This window comes from Giraffa tippelskirchi, chromosome 12, assembly GCF_054371585.1.
Source record: "Giraffa tippelskirchi isolate mGirTip1 chromosome 12, T2T-mGirTip1v1.2.pri, whole genome shotgun sequence".
NCBI classification, from domain to species: domain Eukaryota; kingdom Metazoa; phylum Chordata; class Mammalia; order Artiodactyla; family Giraffidae; genus Giraffa; species Giraffa tippelskirchi.
In genome coordinates, this window is record NC_137286.1 from 25,311,983 (window position 1) to 25,338,066 (window position 26,084).

The window sequence follows — 26,084 nt, forward strand, 5'->3', positions numbered from 1 at the left end:
ATGAATTTCGTTTTTCACTTAAGCCTGCTTTGCAGTGTTTTTGTCCAACTTCCTTGTGGCCTAAATGAAATTGCCTTAAGACTCTTCTGTTTTTCTATAGTAGGACAATACCATAATTCAAATTTCATATACCGTATGGAACATGCATAACATGTGATTTAGGGGGAAAAATGTTTATCAAGGGTCTGAGCTAAATTTTCAGAGAGAGGGCAAAGTGTGACTTTATGGGCTATTCACTGTATCATGACTCAGGGCTCTGAGGCAAGGTCCTGGACAAGCCAGTCACCCTGCCTTTTTGCCTCCCAGTTCTATTATTTATAAGCTAAACAGAAGACATGCTTTGTAATCTACACTAAGTCTTGACAGGAAGTAGGATATTACTTATTAAAATAAACAAGGTTTTGAAATTCATTATAAACATGAAATCAGACAACCCCTTAGTAGAGAGAGGTGTCAGAAAGACAGATGGTTATATTTGACAAAATTTACAAAAGAGTGTTCTTGATGAAATCTGCTTAGAAAATTGTACCATGCACGTAGTATGCCTTCAGTGGATATTTATTGGATGAAAGACACAAGACAATCTATAAGCTTTCATTAAATCAACAGGAGTCAAAAGCACCATCCTGCTCCCTTTGAGAATCACCAGTGACTCAAGCACTGTTGGTCCCTCCAGGAAGCCACAGTTTCCCACTTTGCTACTTAGGAACCAGTGCCCAGTGTCTCCCACAGAGGGACACACTCTGTTACTACAGCTCACACAGTTTCACACACTGTCAGGGAAACCTTCCCACCACGCATATTCATGACTGTCAAACACACATTTCATGGTTGTACACAAGCTGTGTTAAATCTCCTTGATACACACCTTTTCATCAAGCCAGAGAAATTATAAATTCATTTCTAAACAATATTTGGTTACACAAAAATCTTAGAAATTTAAGATCTCCATTCAACCTAGCAGCTGAGTCTTCCCTGGAGTAACCTTATACATTTTTCAACTACATATTCTCCTTTGCATGGACATAGGCTGGAGGAGGAAAGAAAAATATACAGATTGCATCACCAACTTAATGTTCTCTTCAGTGGATTGGATATCTATCTGCATATGGAATGAAGACCCTAGAAGGCCCACATTATTCCCACAATATCTTATCAGAAACAATGCTGATTCTGTGTAACAAAAGGAACTGTTAATGAAGTTTATGTATCATTGGAGCAGATAATTTTAGAAGGCTGTGTTCTTAAGTTTTCAGAATTACGGATTCAACTGTGGGAGCAAAGCATCTTAGGAGCAGGACACCCCAGATAACCTCACCCACGTACATTTCTCAAACAATGGTTTTCTGTATGTAAACAGAAAACAGAAAGGAGTATATGGTTTTTGTCCTTAGTATTAAATAGTTGCCTTTTCTTCAGCGCACTCTTAAATTTCTTCACAATGCACAGCCTTCAGCACCCTAAGGAGCATAAACAAAGGATATCAGGCAAGTTCACCTACTCCTTCTTCACAGAACAATGCTTCCTGTTAACTAAGCCATTCCCAGGGCAGATTTATGATTTGTGGAGCCCAGAGAAAATGCTCAGGTTGGGCCCTTGGAATCTGAGGTCAGAAGCACGTGGTACCCGCTCAATCCCTAGGGCTTTTAGAAAACATGAAAATGTGACCTAAAGTTTGTGGTGGTGGGTACACCAGGGACTGTTTAGGCATTTAGAGAAATTAAAGCACGTTAAGGTCTCAAAACAGCTTATTGTTCATGCTCGAATATTTAACCTTTTCTTTCTAATTTGCTGTCATGCTTTTTCTCTCGTGAATAAATGTCTTCTGAATCATAGAAGATGAATCAAGTACATGCTCACATGTCCATATATACAAAATATCTTAAAAGAGCTACAAATTGTATAGATAGGTAAATTTTAAAAGTTAAAAAGCAGTTACCCATTTCCTAAAAAGAATTACAACTCGGATTATTTTCTTGCATTTTTAGACCTCGGGTTATATCACAAGACAGAATTTGTAACCTGTGTTATTAATTTATCTTCAAAATCTGAACGAGAATTTTAAGTCACATCAGAACTATAAGCACGTAAGAGAAAAAAGAAAGCAAGTGCATGGAAAGACTTCTTTTCTCTTGCCTTTTGAAGGAATATTTTGACTAGAGTTACTCCCCATAGGTTTATACTATGCTGTTAACACATTATGGAACTTGGGGGAACAGTTTCTCTCCCTTGTTGTCTGGCTCAAATATAAAAGCAAAATAGGTTACTCTTTCCATTTTAATGAGTATAATTATTACCAAGTCATTAAAATTATGAAATGATTAAATTTCATTATACTCTTTTACTCTTTAATAATCATCTACTAAATATTAAAATTGAACTAGAAAAGAATTTTTAAAATATATCATATTTTATAAATCTCATATATGTATTATATATGCACATATTTATATATATATATATACACACACACAGAGAAAGTTTGCATAATTTTGAAGTAATTTGGAAATATTTGAATGCATTACCTAACTATTCAGTAGCATGGGTAGTTAGTATAATATAAATACAGCCATAGATCTCAGGCTGAATGAAACTGTTGGTGGGTCATTGAAGTTGCTGGGTCTTTTCATGTAAGACACACAATAAGCACTAGTCCATCATTCCACTTGACTTCACGTGATGCTAACCAGTTAATCCATAGTCCCTAAACAATTATTAAATATCTATATTTTTCAAAAAATTATGTTCTACCAGTTTCCAGTGAGGTTCTGGTGTTTAAAATTTTCTTATATAGACTTTAAACTATGAGGTTTAAAGAGAGGGAAATACGCTGAGAAAATTATAGGCACAATGTAGTGACAGAAATGCTCAGAAAAATCACAAGACTGTTTCGAACAAATAATACCAAAGTTAGGAAGTCCTGGGTGAGATGACAGACTGATAAAATCTGTAGTCTTCAATTCTGGCATGAATGGAAAAGAACATAAATACCTTGTCTATTGCACTTCTCTTGCTAGCTTGGGAGGAAATGCCTGCCTAACACCGACCAGTGGAACATCATTGAAAAAAGTAGAGATTAATGAGAATAAAACAACAAAAAGAATAGTTCCCTACCCATTGCCTCCTCCTGAATGAACTTTTGACATATCAGCAAACTCTTCTTTCCGTTTGCTGCTGCTGGTATACTGCTCGCTGTACAGCTTGAGGGACATCTGCTCAACAGCATCTCTTTGTGCTTCCAGGTAGCATAGTTGAACCTCAGCCTGGAGAGAGAAACAAAGAGGAATGGCTGTTTTAATCTGGAAGGAATGCATTTCAAGTGAGGTGTAACAACACAGAGAATGGGAATTGTTCACATCATTATATCGCTCCTTTTCAGCTTGGATTTAATGGGATCAGCTGGGCATATTACAGAATTATATTCTAGATCTGAATCTTATAAGTTCCTCCTTAAAATATAACCTGAATAAATGAACTCTCAGAAGACTCAGTAAATATCACAAAATATCCCTGAGATCATAATACTGTATGATGAGACTTTATATAAAAGTTCTATGAAATTCCTTAATAATAGTCTTCCTCGTACTGCCACATATGTAACATTTTTTTTTTTTAAGAGTCTCCTTCCAACCCATACATTTGCATGTACACATACTCTGGATGCTTCTCATTATCTTCACCCTGAAGAGAATAAAAAAGCCTAGTACTAATTCAATACCTCTTCAATAGGGATAAGACTTCCTACATTACTTTTTTTTGGTTCTCTGTATTTTGTCTTAATAATTTTAACATAGTGATTTTGCTTACATACAGGCTTGAATTGTTAAATTTTTCATAGATACTTGGGGCTCACTGTACTAAAAGGAGAGGTAGTAAGTTCACCATGCTGTTTTCTATCAAACTAAGGCCAAAAGAATGCTGAATAATATTTGGCAAGGAAATGTATTGAAGAGATGCTTTATTTATTGCAGCTGTTGTGATCCCTGTGGCTTTAGAGTTCCCCAGAACACCAGATAAAATGGGGGATGAAGTCTTCTCAGTGGCATGCTTGCCTGAGTTGAAGCAAAAAGGCCAGTGCTGAGTACATGCGTACCGTGGACCAAAGGAGCTCTTAAGGTCTTTTTGTGTGCTTCACTAAATTCCACACATCCGTTAATATTTCTCAACAGCCGTAAAACCTCTACTTCTTCATTATTTAATTATATATTCTCCTATAGAAAGACCAAGTCTGGGTCAGTTGCTGGGTAGTTGCCAGATTTCCATAACATGTAGGAAAAGCAGAGTCAGACATGACCTTCTACTCTTCATGTCCATGGCCAACTGAGGCCTCTTGCATGCTCTCTGCTTTTATAGACGCAATCATGGAAAACAAAAGTGTCATAAAGTAGCAGCTGCTTAAAAGGGTGAATCAGGACTCTGTAAAGGAAATGGGTAGCTTATGAAATGTAAGATCTCAAATCATTGTAGAATCTGTATTTTGTTCTTTTCCACAGGAGCTAATTATGAATGCTCTAGATATTGAGGAAGAACTTAAAAAATACTAAAGTTACTATATTCATGTAACTGAAGTTTCTGCAATCTATATATTGGTTCATGTAACCTTTTTTCATCCAAACTAATTGACTTGCATAAGGATTAAGAATTACGTCAAACACTATAAACTAAGGATAATGTTACATGGAGTATTTTCAGTATGGGAAGAAAGGGTGTGGCTGGTGGAAAGCACAAAGGAAATACTAAATCTAGTGTTAGTCAGCCTATTAATAGATGGAGAGAGAAGGCATGGAGCATATTAATGACAACATAGAAGAGTACCAACTCAGAGGTTTGCAGGTATCACAGAATTTGAAGAAATATCTAGAAACCTAAGAATATTCTTTAATGGTTAGGGGAAGAAAATGAAACTGAATATAGGGAGTCAATGATTAGAAAAAAAAATAGACAATAGAAATGTATTGGTTCTATATCCTTCAATATTCCCAAGCAACTAACTATGAGATCACTGAGAGATATTGAACAGTAGTCAAAGAACTTAATACAACTAGAGATTATCATACTAAGTGAAGTCATAAAGTGAAAGACAAATACCATATGATATCACTAAAATATGAACAAATGAACCTATCTACAAAACAGAAACAGATTCATAGACATAGAGAACAGACTTGTGGTTGCCAAGGAGGAGGGAGGAAGGAGAGGGATGGACTAGGAGTTTAGGGTTGGCAGATGCAAAATATTACATTTAAAATGGATAAACAACAAGGTCTTAGTGTTTAGCACAGAGACCTGTATTCAATATCCTGTGATAAACCATAATGGAAAAGAATATTAAAAAAAGAATGTATATAAGTAAACAACCAAGTCACTTTGCTGTATAGCAGAAATTGGCACAACATTGTAAATTAACTATACTTCAATAAAAAGTAGTGATAAAATAACTTTTGAAAGAGAACTTAAAAACAAAAATCTTTCCAAATGCTATCCCCACCCCTCCCCTTCTCAACACTATGGGGATAATGAGGAGACATCCCACACAAATTATTCTTTTGGAAATCCCATTAAAATAATGAATCTGTACCAGTAGATGCCAAAGCGGTATGTCTGATCCCTAGAGGTCCCTGTTAGTTTTTAACCACCCAAAGGTAGCAAACTAGACCACTGCTTGTTTTTGGTAAAGATCTCACAAATGTGTGCACTGGTCACAATAAGCAACGTAAAGAGGGAGGCCAACTTAATAAAGACTCATCACTACCATGGGAAAATAACTGAAGCTCAGCCCTTTGAGATCCTTGGCCATTTCTGTGCACAAGGGTAACACCTCTTGTGTGACACAGATTACTGGAAAGGAATTCAGAGAACAATGCTGAGAGCAACTGGAGAAACAATTAGTCACCTTACAAAAATGATTGAAATGCTGTGATCTAAGACTTTTATTGCACAATATCTCATAGGCATTTGACATAGGAAACTTCCCTGTGCTAAAAAGGAGATGAATTAGATGGCCCAGCTTTTCCTATCCATCTGTATTTCTATCTCTGCTTTCAGTGATTCATTTCAAAATGTGATGATAAAAATAGGACCAAAGTTGCTTCTTCGGCTAAGGTTGAATGACTTTGCCAGTCTAAATCTCTCTGCGAACTGCCTTAACTTTTTCTCATACTGTATTTTAGTCCACAAATAAATTTTTAGGAGAAAGATTTGGAGAAACTATAGTTCTTAAAAAAAATAGTCACACGTAATCTTTGATTAAAATAATTTCATTTATTGAAGCAATAGTTAGAACCGGACATGAAACAATGAACTGGCTTAAAATTGGGAAAGGAGTACGTCGAGGCTGTATAGTCTCACCCTGCTTATTTAACTTATATGCAGAGTACATCATGGGAAATGCTGGGCTGGATGAAGCACAAGCTGGAATTCAGATTGCCAGGAGAAATACCAATAACCTCAGATACGCAGATGACACCACACTTATGACAGAAAGCAAAGGGGAACTAAACAGCCTCTTGATGAAGGTAAAGGGGGAGAGTGAAAAAGCTGGCGTAAAACTCAGCATGCAAAAAACTAAGATCATGGCATTCAGTCCCATCACTTCATGGCAAATAGATGGGGAAACAACAGAAATCAGTGACAGACTTTCTTTTCTTGGGCTCCAAAATCACTGCAGATGGTGACTGCAGCCATGAAATTAAAAGATGCTTGCTCCTTGGAAGAAAAGCCATGACAAACCTAGAGAGCTAAAAAGTAGTAGTTAAAGTAGTAGTAGTTAAAACGTAGAGACATTGCCAACAGAAGTCCGTCTAGTCAGAGCTATGGTTTTTCCAATAGTCATGTACGGATGTGAGATTAGGACCATAAAGAAGGCTGAGCACCGAAAAACTGATGCTTTCAAACTGTGGTGCTGGAGAAGACTCTTGAGGGTCCCTGGGACAGCAAGGAGATAAAACTAGTCAATCCTAAAGGAAGTCAACCCTGAATATTCATTGAAAGGACTGATGCTGAAGCTCAAATACTTTGGCCACCTGATGGGAAGAGCCAAGTCATTGGAAAAGACCCTGATGTTGGGAAAGATTGAAGGCAGGAAAAGGAGGCAACAGAGAATGAGATGGTTGGATGGCCTTATCGATTCAATGGACATGCGTTTGAGCCAACTCCAGGAGATAGTGAAGAACAAGGAAGTCTGGCATGCTGCAGTCCATGGGGTCGCAAAGAGTTGGACATGACTGAGAGACTGAATAACAACAACAACGACAATTGTGGATACTTTAAAAGTGACTATATTTTATGAATAGAAACACAGACTATAGTATATTAAATAACATTACTGATGTGTAATCAACAAGATTTGACAACTTATTCATTAAGAAAAATAAAAAGGAACAAGAAGGAACAGACTCACTGACAGATCTACCTCTCACTTCCTGGCCAGTGTCATCAATGGGAGCAGGAATATAAAATGAGTAGCATAGATAAAGGGAACAAATGAGCTAAAACAGTCTTTTGCTTTGAGGTACTAGTATGATTCCCAAAATGAAATGTTCAGCAAGCAAGTGGAAATATTAGGACTGAAATATAAACCCAGAGGCAAAGGCTGACACTAGGAGATGAAATGAGAATGCCATGAGAGATCGTGTATGAAGAAAAGAGAAAAAGGATCAGCTCTTTCTTATTCTAATTGAGGCCTGCTTAAGACCTCAGCTGACCGAATGTGATGGATTCTCAAATACTCTCCCTCCCTCTCCACCAGCCCCAAATCCATTTTATAGATAGTTCATTGATCTTTCTGAATCACATCTGGGATCACTGGTTCTTGTTGTTTCAGGGCTTAATTCAAGACCTCTTTATTTAAACTCTTTTCCATGGATTTCAATGCTGCCTATATGGCAACGGCTCCCTATTCTCTCCTCTGAGTGTCATACTTATATATCCAATCAACCACTGCTAACTGAATTTACTTTAGGCATAGCTGTTGAAAACACTCTCCATTCTCATCCTTACTGCATGCTTCCAAACTTTGTGTTCTTAGTACCTTCCCTTTAAATAAATGTCACCATCTGTTGCTTAGGTCAGAAACCTGAAAATCATCCATGACTCCTCTTCATCATTTCCTATAATCAGTTACTCCTTAAATTCTGTTGATTCTTCTTTCAAAATGTCTCTGCAGTCTGTCTTTCCAGTCTGCATTGCTGCCAGCCTGGTCCAAGCCTTCATCAACTCTCCCCTGTAGTATAGCAATTATCGTCTAATGTGTATCTCCCCTTGCCCATTCCTGCCTCTCCCATCTCTTCCATTGCAGTGCCAGAGTGGTCTCTATAAAACATAAGTTGGTTTCATACTGCATTTAGATCCAAAACACAAACTTAGAACATAGCTCATTAGATTCGTTTCCTGTCTGCCTTAGACTTCATTCCCTACTTCTCTCTTTCTTGATCACTATGCCCCTTGTCATGCTTTCCTTCTTCCAGTTCTATTAAGCTATTTAAGCTCTTTCCTCTCTCAGTACCTTTGCACATACGGTTCCCTTTCTCTAGAACATTCTCTTGCTAACAACTTCTCATTCCTTAGCTCTCAGCTGACATGTTACTTCTCAGGGATGCTTCTCTGTCCACCCTATCAAAAGTAGATCCACTCTATTTTTCTCCATTTCAGAACATTGTTAATTTCCTCTACAGCACATATTTCAATTTAGAATTCTTAGATTTGCTGGCTTATACTTTCTCTATCTCTGTCTCCAGACTCTAAGCTCCATACAGGGATGGTGTTTCTCTGTCTGCTTGGCCATTCTGTATTCCCAGCACCTATGCAGTATCTTGAACGTGATAGGGGCTCAGTAAATAATTTATTGTTCATATATTCACTAAGCCTTTATCATGTGTCAGGAACTACACCAAGAACTATGGGTACAAAGAAGAACAAAACGTTGTCCCTTTTCTCAAGGCATTGCAGTGTAGTGGAGGAAAGAGCCATGGCAACAAGTAGATAAGAGCACTGAGTAAAATGACGGTGGGGGGGTGGGGGGTGGGACATAAAACATTGCGTGAAGGTGACAAATGGGCAGTAAAAGCCATCTGAGCCAGATCTGGGAGTATGGGTATGTCTTTGTCAGGTAAAGAAACAGATGAATATCTTTACAAAGGCAGAATTCTTTTGTTCAGAGGCCCAGACTTAAAAAAGGATGTGACATGTTCAGAGAATGGTGGCTGCAGCTTTGGGGGCATTTAGACAAAGAGGCTAAAGTAGAAGGGGATAGGGTACAGAGAATGACACCTCAGGGAATCTGAGCTATCCAACGACCTGCCAAGAAGATGTCACTGTTTCTGTGATGGCCTTAATCTACTTCTATCTACCTTCTGTCATGAGATGGGTTAGTCCAGATATGCTCATAAAGTTCCTACCTCCTGACATCACATTGAGAAGAGAATCAACAGTTTCCAAGAAGACAGAAGCCCAGCAATCCAATGGAGAGAATGCCTATCTAAGAGATTCTATTAACTCATTTCTCTCTAGTAAAATTTTAACATAATGTTATGGGTTTATTTCACATAATGTGTCCTCTTCAAATTGTATGTTGAAGCCTTAAATCTAAATGTGGCTGTAATTGGAGACAGGGTCTTTAAAAAGATAATTGAGGTTAAATAGATCACAAGGGTGTGGCCCTAATCCAATAGGACTGGTGTCTTTATAAAAAGATGAAGAGTGGTCCCACAGAGAAAAGGCCATGTGAGGATGCGGTAAGAAGGCAGTCAGTTATCCACAAGCAAGGGGAGAGGCCTCCTAGAAACCATAAATTTCCATTGTTTAAGCCACCCAGTCTGTGTAATTTTTATTGCCACCCTAGTTGCCTAATACACATAATAAAGTTAGAAACACTGCCTTCTTATCAGAGGTTTAATACAACTGCTTTGCTACTTATCATTGTTAGTATGTTTCCCCCTTTTATTTCCCAAGTGGCGCTAGTGGTAAAGAACCTGCCTACCAATGCAGGAGACATAAGAGACTCGGGTTCAATCCTTGGGTCGGGAAGATCCCCTGGAGAAGGAAATAGCAACCTACTCCAGTATTCTTGCCTGGAGAATCCCAAGAACAGAGGAGCCTGGTGGGGCTACAGTCCATATGGTTTCAAAGAGTTGGACACGACTGAAGCAACTTAGCATGCACAATTTACAGTGTAGGCAGATTTAGTTGCTAAGTCATGTTTGACTCTTTGCAACTCTATGGACTGTAGCCCACCAGTCTCCTCTGTCCATGGGATTTCCCAGGCAAGAATACTGGAGTGGGTTGCCATTTCCTTCTCCAGGAGATCTTCCTGACTCAGGTATCAAACTCGGGTCTCCTGTATTGCAGGCAGATTCTTTACCAACTGAGCCACCAGAGAAGACCCTTGATACTTCAATTAAATCTTTAGAATTTCCTCTACTCATATGGAATTTTAAATGTCTTCACTGAGACAGTTTGATCCCTGGGTTGGGAAGATGCCCTGGAGAAGGAAATAGCAACCCACTCTAATATTCTTATTTGGAGAATCCCATGGACAGAGAAGCCTGGTGGCTACAGTCCATGGGGTCGTGAAGTTGGACATGATTAAAGTGACTTAGCATGAATAGCCTAAATAATTAGAGACACTCCTCTTCAAATTTAGACTACAAATTAACAATTTAGTCAGAACACAAGACATTGTTCTAAAATATTCTATTTAAATTTGGCTTGGGATGTGGTGATTCAAATTCAGTGATATTCTCCTGAGCCCAAATAATTAATCAACCATATACTTCCCTCTTCATGAGGGTGAAAGGGGGGAGTGAAAAAGCTGACTTAGAAGTCAATATTAAAAAAACTAAGATCATGGCATCTGGTCCCATTATTTTATGGCGAATAGATGGGGAAAAATGGAAACAGTGACAGATTTCCTCTTTGGGGGCTTTAAAATCACTGTGGATAGTGACTACAGTCATGAAATTAGAAGATGATTACTTCTTGCAGGAAAGCTATAACAAACCTAGACAGTGTATTAAAAACCAAAGACATCACCTTGCCAACAAAGGTCCATGTACACAAGCCTATGGTTTTTCCAGTAATGTATGGATGTGAGAGCTGGACCATAAAGAAGGCTAAGTGCTGAAGAATTGATGCTTTTGAATTGTGGTGCTGGAGAAGACTCTTGAGAGTCCCTTGAACAGCAAGGATATGAAACCAGTCAATCCCAAAGGAAATCAACCCTGAACACTCATTGGAAGGACTGATGCTGAAGCTGAAGCTCTAATATTTGGCCATCTGATGTGAAGAACAGACTCATTGGAAAAGACGGTCATGCTGGGAAAGATTGAAGGCAGAAGGATAAGAGGGCAACAGAGGATGAGATGGTTGGATGGCGTCACCAAGTCAATGGACGTGAACTTGGGCAAACTCTGGGAGATGGTGAGGGACAGGGAGGCCTGGCATGCTGCAGTCCATGGGGTCACAAAGAGTCAGACAGGACTTGGCAACTGAACAACAACAACAGCAGCAGCAACGACATACTTCCTTCTGATAATGTGTCTAACAACAAAATAGCTATTTAGTCCAATTTAAATTTGGTGGTGAGGGGGGTAAATTTCAGTTATTCTAACAATCTTGAAGGATTAAACCCACACTTACTTTTATAATCACATACAGATACATGCCTTGTCCTTGCCCTAAAAAGCACTGATTTAGTTAAGAAATACCAATTATTTCATTGTCACTGCATATCCCAGGACCCTCTGTTGGGTTAAGTATCCTGAGAATGTTAGAAAATTAATTTTACTCTTTCTTAACTCATGCCATTGCAGGTCTGCCTGCTCACTCATATTGTACTTCATAGCTTCCCACCACATCTACCCAGTCACTTGCATCTGGTTCCACATCCTCTGCTTTCTCTCCTGTTTCTGTGGAAAATGTCCATATTTCTACCCAAGACCAATCCCTTCCACTTAGACACAAAGACCCCTTCTTATCTATGCAAAGATTATCACCCCAGCAGCAAATCACCCTTCTCTTCTTCCTCAAGATTTTTCCTCTCCACTATATTATTCTCATTAGCACATTCCCCACCCCACCTCCCAAATGCTGTTTCTCCCATGGTAAAATAAATAAAGAGCTTCTTAGGTGGTTCAGTGGTAAAGACTCTGCCTGCCAATGCAGGAGAAAAAAGAGACACAGGTTCCCTGGGTCTGGAAGATCCCCCAGAGGAGGAAATGACAACCTACTCCTGTATTCTTGCCTGGGAAATTCCAGGGACAGAGGAGCCCAGCAAGCTACAGTTCACGGGGTCGCAAAGAGTCCTACATGACTGAGAGACCGAGCACAACAGTACAAAATAAATGAAAAGGAAAAATAATCTCTTGACATCAATTGATACCAATCTATTCTTGGCTTAAGCCCCATTTCTCTGTTCTTCATTACAGCAAAATCACTTTTATCCACATTATCTATATTCACTATGTCCAATTCCTCTCCTATTTTCTCTTGAATGTACTCCAACTAGGCTTTTGTCCACATGCCACAGTCGAGTCCTCAGTCTTCAACCTATCCTGACCTGCTCCAGCAGGGCCAGTGGGCTTGCTCCGGGGCTCTAAGGGCATTTTGACCTTGTTTGCATGACAGCTCCGTCCCTAACCTCCCTTAGGTCTTTGCTCAAATGTAGTCTTCTTATTCAGGTCTTTTTTGATCTTCTACTTAATACTTCAGCTGACCCCACCCACCCCCGCCGCCACCAGCAATCCTTAGTGTCCTTCATATACATTTACCTTGTGTAGCCAAAATAGGTAACTTATTTTATATTGTTTATCTTCCCATTGTGGACTGGAAGCTGTGAGTGGACAGGGGCTTTTATCTATGTATCCATTGCTATATTTTATCCATGTATTCATTACTTTTATTTATGTATTCATCGCCGTCTCCCCAGCACCCAGCACAGCACATAGTATGTGACAGGCAATCTCTATAAATTAGCTGAACACATTTTACAGAGTTTGCAAATTTTAAATGGTTTAAAATGTACAAGGAAATAAGACAGATAGTTTTAAGGTTGCAGCCTCAGTTTAATTTTGAAAATAGTTGGCTTTATGGAGGAGCCTGGTAGGCTGCAGTCCATGGGGTCGCTAAGAGTCGGACACAACTGAGCGACTTCACTTCCATTTTTCACTTGCATGCATTGGAGAAGGAAATGGCAACCCACTCCAGTGTTCTTGCCTGGAGAATCCCAGGGACGGGGGAGCCTGGTGGGCTCCATCTATGGGGTCGCAGAGTCGGACATGACTGAGGTGACTTAGCAGCAGCATTCTCTCTTAAAAAGGAGACTTTTTTTCTTTGACCAAAATTATTGAAATATATAACCAGTTTACTTTTATCTAGAGAAAAGGAAGAAGAAAACCTTCTTTATTTCGAGTCATTTAGTAATATTTTATTAAGCTAATAGAGCGATCTTATATGTCACATATTATATTAGAAGCTAACCACAATGGTCTCACTCTTAGAGAATGAAAATTTCAGCTGTTGTCATAATGGAGTAAGTTACACAATGCATTTCAAAATGAAGTTTGAAGTCTTCTGGGTAAGAATGTGTTGTAGCTTAATAAAACCTGATTTCCCATTTAAAATAAAAGAACAGAGTCATGTCAGCTTTTGGAAGAGACATCAGCAATGTTACAGTTTGTATTTGGAAGAATCCACACCAGCTCAGGAAGACCATGAGGATCCATCAATACAATGGAGGGTAACTGTACATTTTCTGACAATAATTTTGTTATTTGGGAATATTTTCCTACTTTTACTAGTCTTTTTTCTTTACCTTTGATGCACTGTCTCTAAGCACACACCTTTTTCCCCTTATGCCTTATACAAATATGCCACCCCTCTAACCTCCCCCATAGAATCCTTCTCTCGCAACTGGCCCAAATCACTTCATTCTTCTGGAAACACCTTCAGGTCTCTAAACCCCCACAGACTCTGACAAGGACTTTCAGGATTAATTAGAATCTCCACTTGGAAATCTCCATGCTTTTGTTTGGCAGAATTCCTCATATTCACTCCAGGATTGAGAGTTGTCACCTCTACAGTGGTTTTTTTGTTCCCCCAAGATCCTAAAATGAACTCTCGGAAGACATTTATCACACATCCATGATTAACTATGTTCTAATTAAGTACGAATATTATTTGGCAATACAAAGGAGGAGTCCTGTGTATAGAACTGAGTAGAGCACCAAAGTCTCCTTCTCCTAAGAGTTGGAGCAGAGACTAAGTACTACGGAGCAATGTATCTCTTTAGAATAAAGTTGATTAAAGATATTCATTTTTTCATTTGACAAATATATTTTGAGAGTCTCTTATGTGTAAGACATTGTACAAAATACAAATCTGGGTCAGACATGGTGCTTGTCCTCAGGGAACCTACAACCTAGAATTACAGAAAACTATATCACATCAGTTCAGTTCAGTTCAGTCGCTCAGTCGTGTCCGACTCTCTGCGACCCCATGAATTGCAGCACGCCAGGCCTCTCTGTCCATCACCAACTCCCGGAGTCTACCCAAACCCATGTTGATCCAGTCAGTGATGCCATCCAACCATCTCATCCTCTGTCGTCCCCTTCTCCTCCCGCCCCCAATCCTACCCAGCATTAGGGTCTTTTCCAATGAGTCAACCCTTCGCATGAGATGGCCAAAGTATTGGAGCTTCAGCTTCAACATCAGACCTTCCAATGAACACCCAGGATTGATCTCTTTTAGGATGGATTGATTGGATCTCCTTGCAGTCCAAGAAACTCTCAAGAGTCTTCTCCAACACCACAGTTCAAAAGCATCAATTCTGCGGCGCTCAGCTTTCTTCACTGTCCAACTCTCACATCCATACATGACCACTGGAAAAACCATAGTCTTGACTAGACGGACTTTTGTTGGCAAAGTAATGTCTCTGCTTTTAAACATGCTATCTAGGTTGGCCATAACCTTCCTTCCAAGTAGTAAGCGTCTTTTAATTTCATGGCTGCAGTCACCATCAGCAGTGATTCTGGAGCCCAAAAAAGTAAAGTCTGACACTGTTTCCACTGTTTCCCCATCTATTTCCCATGGAGTGATGGGACCAGATGCCATGATCTTAGTTTTCTGAACGTTGAGCTTTAAGCCAACTTTTTCACTCTCCTCTTTCACCTTCATCAAGAGGCTCTTTAGTTCTTCTTCACTTTCTGCCATAAGGGTGGTGTCATCCGCATATCTGAGGTTATTGATATTTCTCCCGGCAATCTTGATTCCAGCTTGTGTTTCTTCCAGCCCAGCGTTTCTTATGATGTACTCTGCATAGAAGTTAAATAAGCAGGGTGACAATATACAGCCTTGACGTACTCCTTTTCCTATTTGGAACCAGTCTGTTGTTCCATGTCCAGTTCTAACTGTTGCTTCCTGACCTGCATACAGGTTTCTCACATAACAGGAGCTAAAATATTTATTCAAGAATATGACCAATACACTTTGAAAATACTCTCAAAGAAACAATTAGTGAGTTGGTTAGGATATTCTTTTTATCAATGGATAAAAAAACTTTAAAAAGTATTTAAATATTTCTCATTATAAATAAAATATATATCAAAATTTAGGAAGATGCTCAAAGCTATTTCAATATCTTCAGCAAGTGAGTGAGTGAACGTCACTCAGTCCTGTCCGACTCTTTGTGATCCCATGGACCGTATAGTCCATGGAATTCTCCAGGCCAGAATACTGGAGTGGGTAGCCTTTCCCTTCTCCAGGGGGTCTTCCCAACACAGGAATTGAACTGTGGTCTCCTGTATTGCAGGCAGATTCTTTACCAACTAAGCTATGAGATTATTACGTATACCAATCTTTGTACATTAGGATATAAAATTTCTCTGACCATACTGGCAGCGCCAGAAAATCTAGACAGGTTCCCAAGGTTTATTTATACTTATATTCATGGATAATAAAGTCAAGACAACTGCAAAAGATAACTGATTTAAGTAAAAATATTGTATTTTTTATATTTAAAAGGTCATCTTTCTGTCTACTGACTTGGTGCTAGTAGCAAACCATTAAAACCATTCACTGTAATGTTTAAGAAATCCAATATAGCTTTAAGCTATATACTTAATGGTATTTGTTAAATGGGAAGCATTTAAACAAAGCAGAAAAATCAACATGAATGCTATTTTCATTATTTCTTCTGCATTTGTGTGTAAAGAAAAATGTCATCTTCCTCCATGTTAATGAGAGAAGAGATGCCTATATCAAAAACAACAACGATAACACCTCCACTTAAACATAAAGAACAAATATATCACACAATCACATTTGTGGATAGCCTCATCCACCACCACTCTCCTCTTTGTAATGGAAGTAGTTAAAGTCATTATAAATTCAGCATTTTATGTCACGAGCTAGGGTGGGAAGGGAGCGTGATTACACTGTGTGGACTGGAGGGGATGATTAGAATTTCGATGTTTCTCCATTACTGTTTCCTTAGCAAATCTCTGCACAATGACACAGGCGTCAAGTCTTGTGTTTATATTCTTCAGCAGTGTTCTTATTCCCAACTTCCAAATTCCACTACCACAAGTCCTTATGTACTTTCTGGCAGAAACTAAAAATTAAAGATGTATAATGTCAAGACACAGTCTTAGCTTCTCTTGCCCTGCAGGACTGGTGGTTCCTTCCCAAGTACAATTATGGTGGCAAATGCTGCTATTAACTCTGTGACTACAATGTGCACCCCAGTTCCCTTGAAATTCTACAAAATAGTTGTCCTTAGATGGTGATAGGAAGGAAGGAATGAAGCAGGAACAACAAGAATTACTTTACATACTAATACTAACAATTTAGCTATCAAAACAGAACTGAACAAGTGTGCCTTTATACGTTCTTTTAAAAATGAAGCCTCCTAGGGTCCTAATAACCAGGGCCTATGGTTCAGGAATGCACGGTAGCACTCAGCTCAGTGCCTGTATCCTCATTTCAAAGAGAATCATTCAAACCGACACCCACCCTGTCAAGAGTCTTGACTTTGAGCTGCTAATGTAGACTAAAAATCAATATAAATTTTGATCATTTGATGAATATTTACTTCTTTCTTTAGTGTTTAGGGATTTAGAATTGAAAAGTGCTGAATCAAGTCATTTTATTTTTCTGTGTTTGTGCCAACACCAATTTACTACCCTCCAGAAAGTTCCTGAACAAGATGTCTCAGGTGGTGTGTGTGTTGGTTTTTCCTGTCAATCATAACAGTATGTCAGTAGGGAACCATAATCATTTCCCTTTCATACTCTTAGTGTTCCAAAGAGGAATATTTTGATTACATCCTTGGAAAAGGTAAACTTTCTCATTTAGACACACTACTGTAAGCCAGGGTGTCTGTTGGTTTTGGCATTCAGTTGAGCCTCAATTGATACAATCTATTAAAAGTTAAACATTTTATCTTAGGCTCCAAGGATCTTGCACTATAAACAGAGCTACAAATGTGTTCCTCTATAAGCAACATTCAGCATCACCCCCAAGACAAAGAGCTTTTACAGATGTTGCCATCTTTTTCATGCATTTTCTGAAGAATAACAAGAACTTATCAACTGACTGCTCTAATCAACAGATTGGCTTAACAATAAAAAACAATTACACTTTCATTATAAATGAAAAGAGAATGCATTACAAATAACTAAAAAACTTAACAATTAAAATGTGATTCCAGTGTAAGTCTAGTTTTGAGTAGAGTAGCATGCCACCATTTTTACTATGATACCTTGATATATATAACAAAAGCTTACTATTTTTGTAGTGTTTCCATAGTGATTATTAAAAGAATGGTCTTTCCTAATCTGAAAGAGGTTAATTGCAAATACCGAAAAGGTAAGCTATCGTCATTTAAAAGAAAAATCTCACATATGACAGAGTGCCAGAAGATTCAATATTAAGGAGACATTTTTGGTGGTTCCTTATAAATTAAATAAAAATGGCAGCAGCTGCTTTTCCGAAGAATGATATAGCCCTGGACAATCACTAGATATTTTGTAGACAGATGTTTTAAATAAAATAAGTATTTAGATTGCTAGATACCTTGCTAGATATGAAGGCAATTATAGGATGTCTTTGTTAAATTACATTTTTCATTTTTGTGAGGGAAAAAAAGAATTGTCCTGGAAACAGTACTGACAGGAAATGATCCTATATCTAAAACAGCTGGAGACCGTAACTAATATAAATTTATTTGAAAATAAAAATGCTGTGTGCCTCTGGAGACATGCAGTAACATGCCATAAAAACAGATGAGAATATAAAAGTATTTAAAAGGAGAGAAAATACATTTTATCTAGATTATACTGAGATATGATTCACTAATAAATGAGAAATATTTGAAGATGAAGAAAACAAAGAAAATCAGAAGTCATTTAAAAACTTACAACAGATATTTTACTTAAAAATATTTGCAGGAAATATACAAATAATTTTCTAGGGAAAACATTTTGCTTTACAATATATTGATTATTAATCAATTTACTAGAGTCATAGAAAAAGGTAAGGCAGATAATAGTGTTTAATTATAAAATTCTAATGAAAGCAGAGGATGCTTACTATGAGAAAGGCAAGGACCCCAAATGCTGCCTAAAAATACTGGAGTAAATCTTAAAGTCATATGTAAGAGCCTCTATACAAAACTCTCACTACCTTTGTCCACACTATCCCCATCTTTATCCCTGTTAGCTGTTGAATCAGAAAGATATCTGATGTACTAATTCATACCAAATATTTATAGGCATTAACATTAACAAGGAACCCATCTCTAAGTTCATGAATTCAATATTCTTCAAATAAAGACTGAAATGTGTTAATCGACAAGAGAATTTTAAGGAAGGCTAATGGATGGAAATCTTTTTCACAGCAGCAGTGAAGAGAGTCTGCAAGGACTTCTAAGTCTTGAGCGTCCACCTCCCTCATCTCTATCTAAGGCTCGTCCTGGCTGTGCTCACAGGGTCTGGATATCAGGCAGGAGGAGATCACATGAAGCTGGATTTCCTTTGGGGCTCTAATTTGCACAGAGCCAGAAAAGACCCAGAGCCTCAGAAGTTATCTTATCTTGTCAAGAGGAAATGACACCCAACAAGAGGAAGATAGTATGAGGAGAATAAGGGCAAGTGGAAGAGCAAGAAGAAAAAGCAAGTATGTATGATGAGTGTAAAGAATGGTTGTTACAAACCCCAAATAGAACACTCTTAAATAAAATCTTGACTTAAAATTCTTTTATAGGGTGCAGTTGTAACATGTTAAAAAATGAAAGTCTAGAACCAAAACTAAAACTCAAAACACATCTGTTACAGGCTAAATGTTTGTAACAAAAAAGAAGTGATGCTTTTGAACTGTGGTGTTGGAGAAGACTCTTGAGTGTCTCTTGGAGTGCAAGGAGATCAAACCAGTCAATCCTAAAGGAAATCAACCCTGAATATTCATTGTAAGGACTGATGCTGAAGTTGAAGCTCCAATACTTTAGCCACCTGTTGCGAAGAGCTGACTCATTATAAAGACACTGATGCTGGGAAAGATTGAACACAGGAAGAGAAGGGAACAACAGAGGACAAGATGATTGGATGGCATCACTGACTCAATTGATATGCGTTTGAGCAAGCTCTGGGAGATGGTGAAAGACAGGGGAGCCTGGCATACTGCAGTCAATGGGGTCACACAGAGTGAAACATGACTGAGCAACTGAACAAGAACAAATGTTTGTGTGCCCCCCTAATTCATATGTTGAAACCTACCCTCAACGTGATGGTATTAGGAAGTTGGGCCTTTGGTAGGTGATTGGTTCATGAGGGTGGAGCCCTAATGAATGGGATTAGTGTCCTTATGAAAGAAATTCCAGAGAGCTGTTTCTCCCTTCTAACCTGTGAGGACACAATGAAGCAGGAAGAGGCCCTCATCAGACCCTGAATCTGCCAGCACCTTGATCTCAGACTTTCCAGCCTCCAAAACTGTCAGAAATAAATGTCTGATGTTCATAAACCACCCAGTCTATGGTATTCTGTTATAGAAACCCAAACAGGCTCAGCCTTCTTTATGGTCCAATTCTCATATCTGTACACGACTACTGGAAAAACCATAGATTTGACTAGATGAATCTTTGTCGGCAAAGTGATGTCTCTGCTTTTTAATATGCTGTCTAGGTTTGTCATAGCCTGTCTTCCAAGGAGCAAGTGTCTTTTAAATTCATGGCTGCAGTCACTATCCACAGTGATTTTGGAGCTCAAGATAATAAAGTCTGCCAGTGTTTTCACTATTTCCCCATCTATTTGCCATGAAGTGATGGGACCAGATGCCATGATCTTAGTTTTCTGAATGTTGAGTTTTAAACCAGCTTTTTCACTCTCCTCTTTCACCTTCTACAAGCTACCAAGTTTTAAAAAGAGCTACTGGGGTTATTTTCCGGTAAATCTGTAACAGAGCCACTCACACACAGACATAAACACACATGCACACAGACACATGCTCACATGTGCGTGTGCGCGCACACACACACACACACACATATTTGCACAAAACACTGTAACAGTAATTCCCACCCACTTACATCATCTTGATTACTATAAAGATTGATCATCACTGCTTCTTAGAGCTTACAAAGGTGGGCTTGTAGTTTAGTTGTTCTTGAAAATGCTCACTAGCTCATTGCTATTATATCTGAAAGAGACTAAAAAAATTTATAAATATACATTTTTTCCTCTTTGGAGGCTTGATTCCTATCAGGCATACTCTTATTCTAAATAAGGGATAAATTAAACAAAATTATGTCCTTCTTCTTCCTCACTTTTGCTTAACTCTTTTTTCTGATCTTTGTTTTAGGACCAGAGTCATCTATTCAATGGACATAAGTCTGAGCAAACTCCGGGAGATAGTGAAGAACAGGGAAGCCTGGTGTGCTGCAGTCCATGGGGTCGCAAAGAATCAGACACAACTGAGTGACTGAACAAGAGTGAAAAAAAATGAACTATTGCTATCTCCTAAGCCAACAGACTCATGAAAAGAATTTAACATTGCTGTGTCCAAGGCAGTCAAATTTCAACATACTGGTCCATTATTATTTTTTATTTCTATTATTCTATTAATATATTTCCCCCCTTGTAGACAAGATGTCAGAGTAGAAGGATGCACACTCATCTTCTCCTGTGAGAACACCAAAATCTCAACTAGCTGCTGAACAACCATCGACAGGAGAATGTTGGATCCCACCACAAAAAGATACCTGCAGCCAAGGGCAAAGGAAAAGCCCAACAAGACAGTAGGAGGGGCCCAATCACATTTAGAATCAAACCTCATATCCTCCAGAAATGTTTGAAGGGCACGAACAAAACCTTGTGTGCACCAGGACCCAGGAAATGGAGCAGTGACCTCCACAAGAGACTGAGTCAGACCTGCCTTTGAGGATTTGAATGTCTCCTGTGGAGGCATGAGTCAGCAGTGGCCTGGCTGCAGCAGACCTGGGAGGCGTGGCGTGTGGCATAAGTCCTCTTGGAGGAGGTCGCCATTAGTGTCATCATAGAGCCACCAAGCAGATGACCCATAAACTGGAGAACAATTATACCAAAGAAGTTCTCACACTGCTGCAAAAGTTCTAGCAGTGCAAAAGTTCTAGACGCCACAACAGATTTCCCAACCTGGGGATCTGGCAAAGGGACTGAGAACCCTCAGGGAATTTGACTTTGAAGGCCAGTGGAATTTGATTATAGAACTTCCACAGGGCTGGGGAAACAGACACTTGGAGGGCGCAAACAAAACCTTGTGTGCACTAGGACCCAGGAGAAAGAAACAGTGACCCCACAAGAGACTGAGCCAGGCTTGCCTGTGAGTGTCTGGGAGTCTCCAGTGGAGGCATAGGTCGACAGTGGCCTATCATGGGATCAGGGACACTGACTACAACAGTCCTGGGAGCCCTGGCGTGCTGGTGTAAGTCCTTTGGAAGGAGGTCACCTCAGGCCAAACTACAGGGAGGGAACACAGCCCCACCCATCAGCAGAAAATCGGATTAAAGACTTACTAGAGCAAGACCCTGTTTTCCCCACAGCCAATCCCTCCCATCAGGAAGCTTCCAAAAGCCTCTCATCCTCATCCATCAGAGAGCAGACAGAATGAAAATCACCATCACAGAAAACTAACCAAACTGATCACATGGACCACAGCCTTGTTTAACTCAATGAAACTATGCACAGTGCTGTGTAGGGCCACCAACACAGACAGGTCATGGTGGAGAGTTCTGACAAAATGTGGTCCACTGGAGAAGGGATTGGCAAACTACTTCAGCACTCTTGCCTTGAGAACCCCATGAAGAGTATGAAAAGGTAAAAAGATATGACACTGAAAGATATTAGGTACTATGCTCCAAGTCTTTTTAAAGGAATGATCTGACCTCAGCCTCAACCAGTGTGGTGCAGAGGCACATACCCTTGGGTACCAGAATGCTCAGGGGTCTGCCGAGGCTGTTCTTCACTGTCTATCACTCCTCCCAAGCTGCTCTCACGCTTGCCCACATACCCCAGGTATTACAGACTTCTTTCAGTTCCTTGAACAAACCTAGCTCCTTCCCATATTGGCCCCTCTGCCCAGAATTTTTCCTTCCTTCTTCATTTGACTATCATCTTCATATCCTGTAGCAGTCAGTTTAAGTATTACTTCCTTCCTTGATCATCTTACCAAAGATAGGTATACTCTATTATTTTCTTTCTCAGGTCCTATTTATTTTATTCCTAACATTTACTGCATCTTAAAATGATAGTTATTAGACTTAATGATTCTTTTTTTTTTTTGCTTATTTCCATGCTTGCTTTTTCTAATTCTTATCTCACTGATATGTAAGTTTTATAAGGGCAGAGACCTCATCTTTCTAGTTGTATCCCCTAGTTGTATCATAATTGTATCCCCAATGTCAGAAAATTGTGTGTTGATTGAATGCATGAATAAATGGGTTGCTGCTCACAAACAATTCTTCAAGGAAGCCTGAAGGAGAGGCGATGTTCTGAAGCAAAGATCCTTGGACAACACTTGTATTGGTGACAAACATTTCAGGTTGCCAAATGGAGTGCTAAGGTGTAAAGGGTGGCATTCACAGACTCCCAGAGCTGTAACAGGATCAACTCCCTTTAAAGGGCTGCTTTGACCAAAGTCTCCTGAGATCCCTTCAGTTTAAAATAGACTGAGATTGTCTAAGAATTGCAAACAAGAAAACTCCTGGTGGCAATTAAGCTTCTATGTTATACATTTTAATTTAAAGTGTTGATGCTTAATTTTAGCTGGTCTGTATGATGCTTTAACCCTGGAGATAAAATAATTAGTTGAGCTAAGACATGGAGAAAATATATTACATGCCAAGCCATGGTAGAAGCAGGATTCTCAAAGTGACAGCTAGGAAATGCAGCTGAACAACATACAACAGGGTGGGAAAGTTCACGTCACAAGGAACCAAAGAGAATAAAAATGATTAATACATGGGAATCTCCTTCAGATGAGTTCAGAGAGACTCCAAAACTTATCTCAGGCTGTCAATTATCAAAGGGGAGAGGGATGGGGCAATTTACCTCTTCAAGTCCCAGAATATTTTTCTTTGAGCTTCATTTCTTCCATTTAGAATGGAAGTCTGAGATATTTCACATCCTTAAACAGAATCAGTTCTGTGTATGACTGTCGAGATAGAAACACCAATTATGATGTGGTTATACTTGTAGGTACTGTTGGAGCTATTTTCTTCACATAGAATAGCTTAAGCACAGTGATTTTGGAGTTATTGTTTCTGACTTAACAACTTATGCCTTCTGCCATATGCAGGTTAGAAGAGTTATTCCTTGCTGTCCTTGATGTGACAGCATCTAGTTCATTTCATCTTTTACATGATATGTTAAATTAAGCTGGGAAACTAGACAAGGCAAGTTGTAATAAGTATAAAAACAAAAGTAGCCTCAAAGTAAGAGCATAGGAAGTCTCGTTTCAGTTTTAATTTTCAGCAGCATTTTGGTTGTTCACGTCATTTTACTTATTGCTATACCTTACATAATTGAAGTTGACTACATAAGTTAATATCTGGAGATATAACTCAATCAAATTTTGGAGAAAGAACCAAGAAGGAAGGAGTTCTGTGTTGGGGAGAAAGATATCTGGGCTTCAAAGAGCTTCTCACGCATGTGTGCATCCTGAGTTGCTAGGTCGTGTCCAACTCTTTGCAACCCCATGAACTGTAGCCCTCCAGGCTCCTCTGTCCACGGCATTGCCCAGGCAAGAATACTGAAGTAGGTTGCCATTTCCTTCTCCAAGGGGATCTTCTGTCACAGGGATCAAATCCACGTCCCCTGTATTGACAGGCAGATTCTTTACCAATGAGCCACCAGAGAAGCCCAGAGCTTTTTGTAGTTATGAGCAATTGAACCAACCCTCACCATGAAGTAACAAAACATTTTGGTCATCTGCTATTGCACATAAGACACAAATCACAGGATTAGCTAGACCCCTCACATTTGAGTCAGACAACTTGTTCAACTTGTTCAACAAATAACCTACTGGCAATGTGGTTACATTTCTCCTTATGATGGCTCACATGTGAACAGACCTATCTATGAGGATTAATGGGCTTCCCTGGAGGTTCAGACAGTAAACAATCTGCCTGCAATGCAGGAGACCTGGGTTCAATCCTGGGTCGGGAAGATCCCCTGGAGAAGGAAATGGCAACCCCACTCCTGGAGAATCTCATGGACAGAGGAGCCTGGCGAGCTACAGTTCATGAGGTCACAAAGAATTGGACACAACCAAGTGACTAACACACACACACACACACACACACACACACACACGAGGATTAATGTAGCATATCTTCAGTTACATCACTGCTCTGATTTAAAAATTAAATAATAACAACAATGAACAAAGGTCTTTCAGTGGTTGCCATTTTCTTTAGAATAAAATTCAAATGTCTTAGCACAATATTTAAACACCACTCATGACTGGATCCCAGTCCACCTTCCCCTATATCCTCTTTAACTTCGTTTTCTGACAAATAGCAAACACCACTGATATTCACTTCAGACTAAACCATGTCCTCCCAGGTGTATAGCCTTTCCATCTCTGTTTCCTAATCACTTCTCCATTTCTGAAGCTCCATGCCCAATACATTCCTCCATGCTCAATAACCACTCACCACACCTGAATTCCTGGACTCACAATTTACACCTATATTATAAAATATGCATCTCTTCCCATCTTATAGGTATTCTTGATTGCTCTAGCCTATCAGATTTAAAGTTCTCCAACAATAGGATATGAACCAACTTATTTTGATATTGCAGGGTCCTGACACACAGTAGACAGTCAACAAATACTTGCTAAATGAATGAATGAGTCAGAGAGATGGTCTGCTGAAGTTTCTATATGGAAAGAGCTGATTATTTTAAAAATTATTTAAAAGTTTGGGGTAGGAAAAGAATAAAGTAAGCCTGGGACATCTTTTTCTACCAGAAAGCAAAGAAGCATCCATTGACTAATAGGAATATCCAAACAACACAAAAGCCATCATGAGAAGGCTCCCTTTTGGCAAATTTTAGACAATCTGAACATCAAAAAAGAAGATTCGTAAGTAAAAAACAATCAACATATAATTATACTCAAAAGAGAGGAAAAGAAGTATCACTAATTAAGATGACTAGTATCCCAAAGTTGGTAAGTAAAAAGAAAAAAATTAGGCATTTCACTTGCTTCTTAAAAGAGAAACTGTTGTTTATCTTAGGTTGATATGAGGAAGCTCGATAGGAAAAAAATGCCAGTTAAAAATGTGGAAGAAATAGAAAACTACCATTTCACAAATCCTCAAGGAAATCATTGATTCCAGCAAGAATCATCAATGGATTCTAAAACCATTAAACAAAGCTTTGAAGGAGAACTAAATATTTACATGATGTCAAGGCACTGTCCTACGGATTACTACTAATTATAAGGAAACTTTCATCTCTACAAAGAAGATATTTGGCTGCCACCAATTTGGCATCACAAAGAGTGGACAACACAACTTGATGAGATGCCATATGAAGTATGCATACCAAAAACATTTA

At 39.0% G+C, this 26,084-nt stretch overlaps 1 protein-coding gene and 1 long non-coding RNA gene across 6 annotated transcripts in view; one reads left to right on the top strand and one right to left on the bottom strand.

Moving 5' to 3' along the window:
- The window catches only part of AKAP6 (A-kinase anchoring protein 6), a 571,209-nt gene that overhangs the window by 130,612 nt on the left and 414,513 nt on the right, over nt 1-26,084 (bottom strand). For all 5 annotated transcript variants that reach the window (XM_081547988.1, XM_081547989.1, XM_081547987.1 and 2 more), the window contains one exon: nt 3,115-3,263. In XM_081547988.1, coding sequence (XP_081404114.1) covers nt 3,115-3,263 — 149 coding nt within the window. The remainder of the gene's footprint in view (nt 1-3,114; nt 3,264-26,084) is intronic.
- Nucleotides 1,407-22,975, top strand: LOC145528857 (uncharacterized). The gene is made up of 3 exons (XR_014070742.1): nt 1,407-1,487; nt 18,893-19,167; nt 20,845-22,975. It is a non-coding gene; the product is annotated as an uncharacterized LOC145528857 (long non-coding RNA).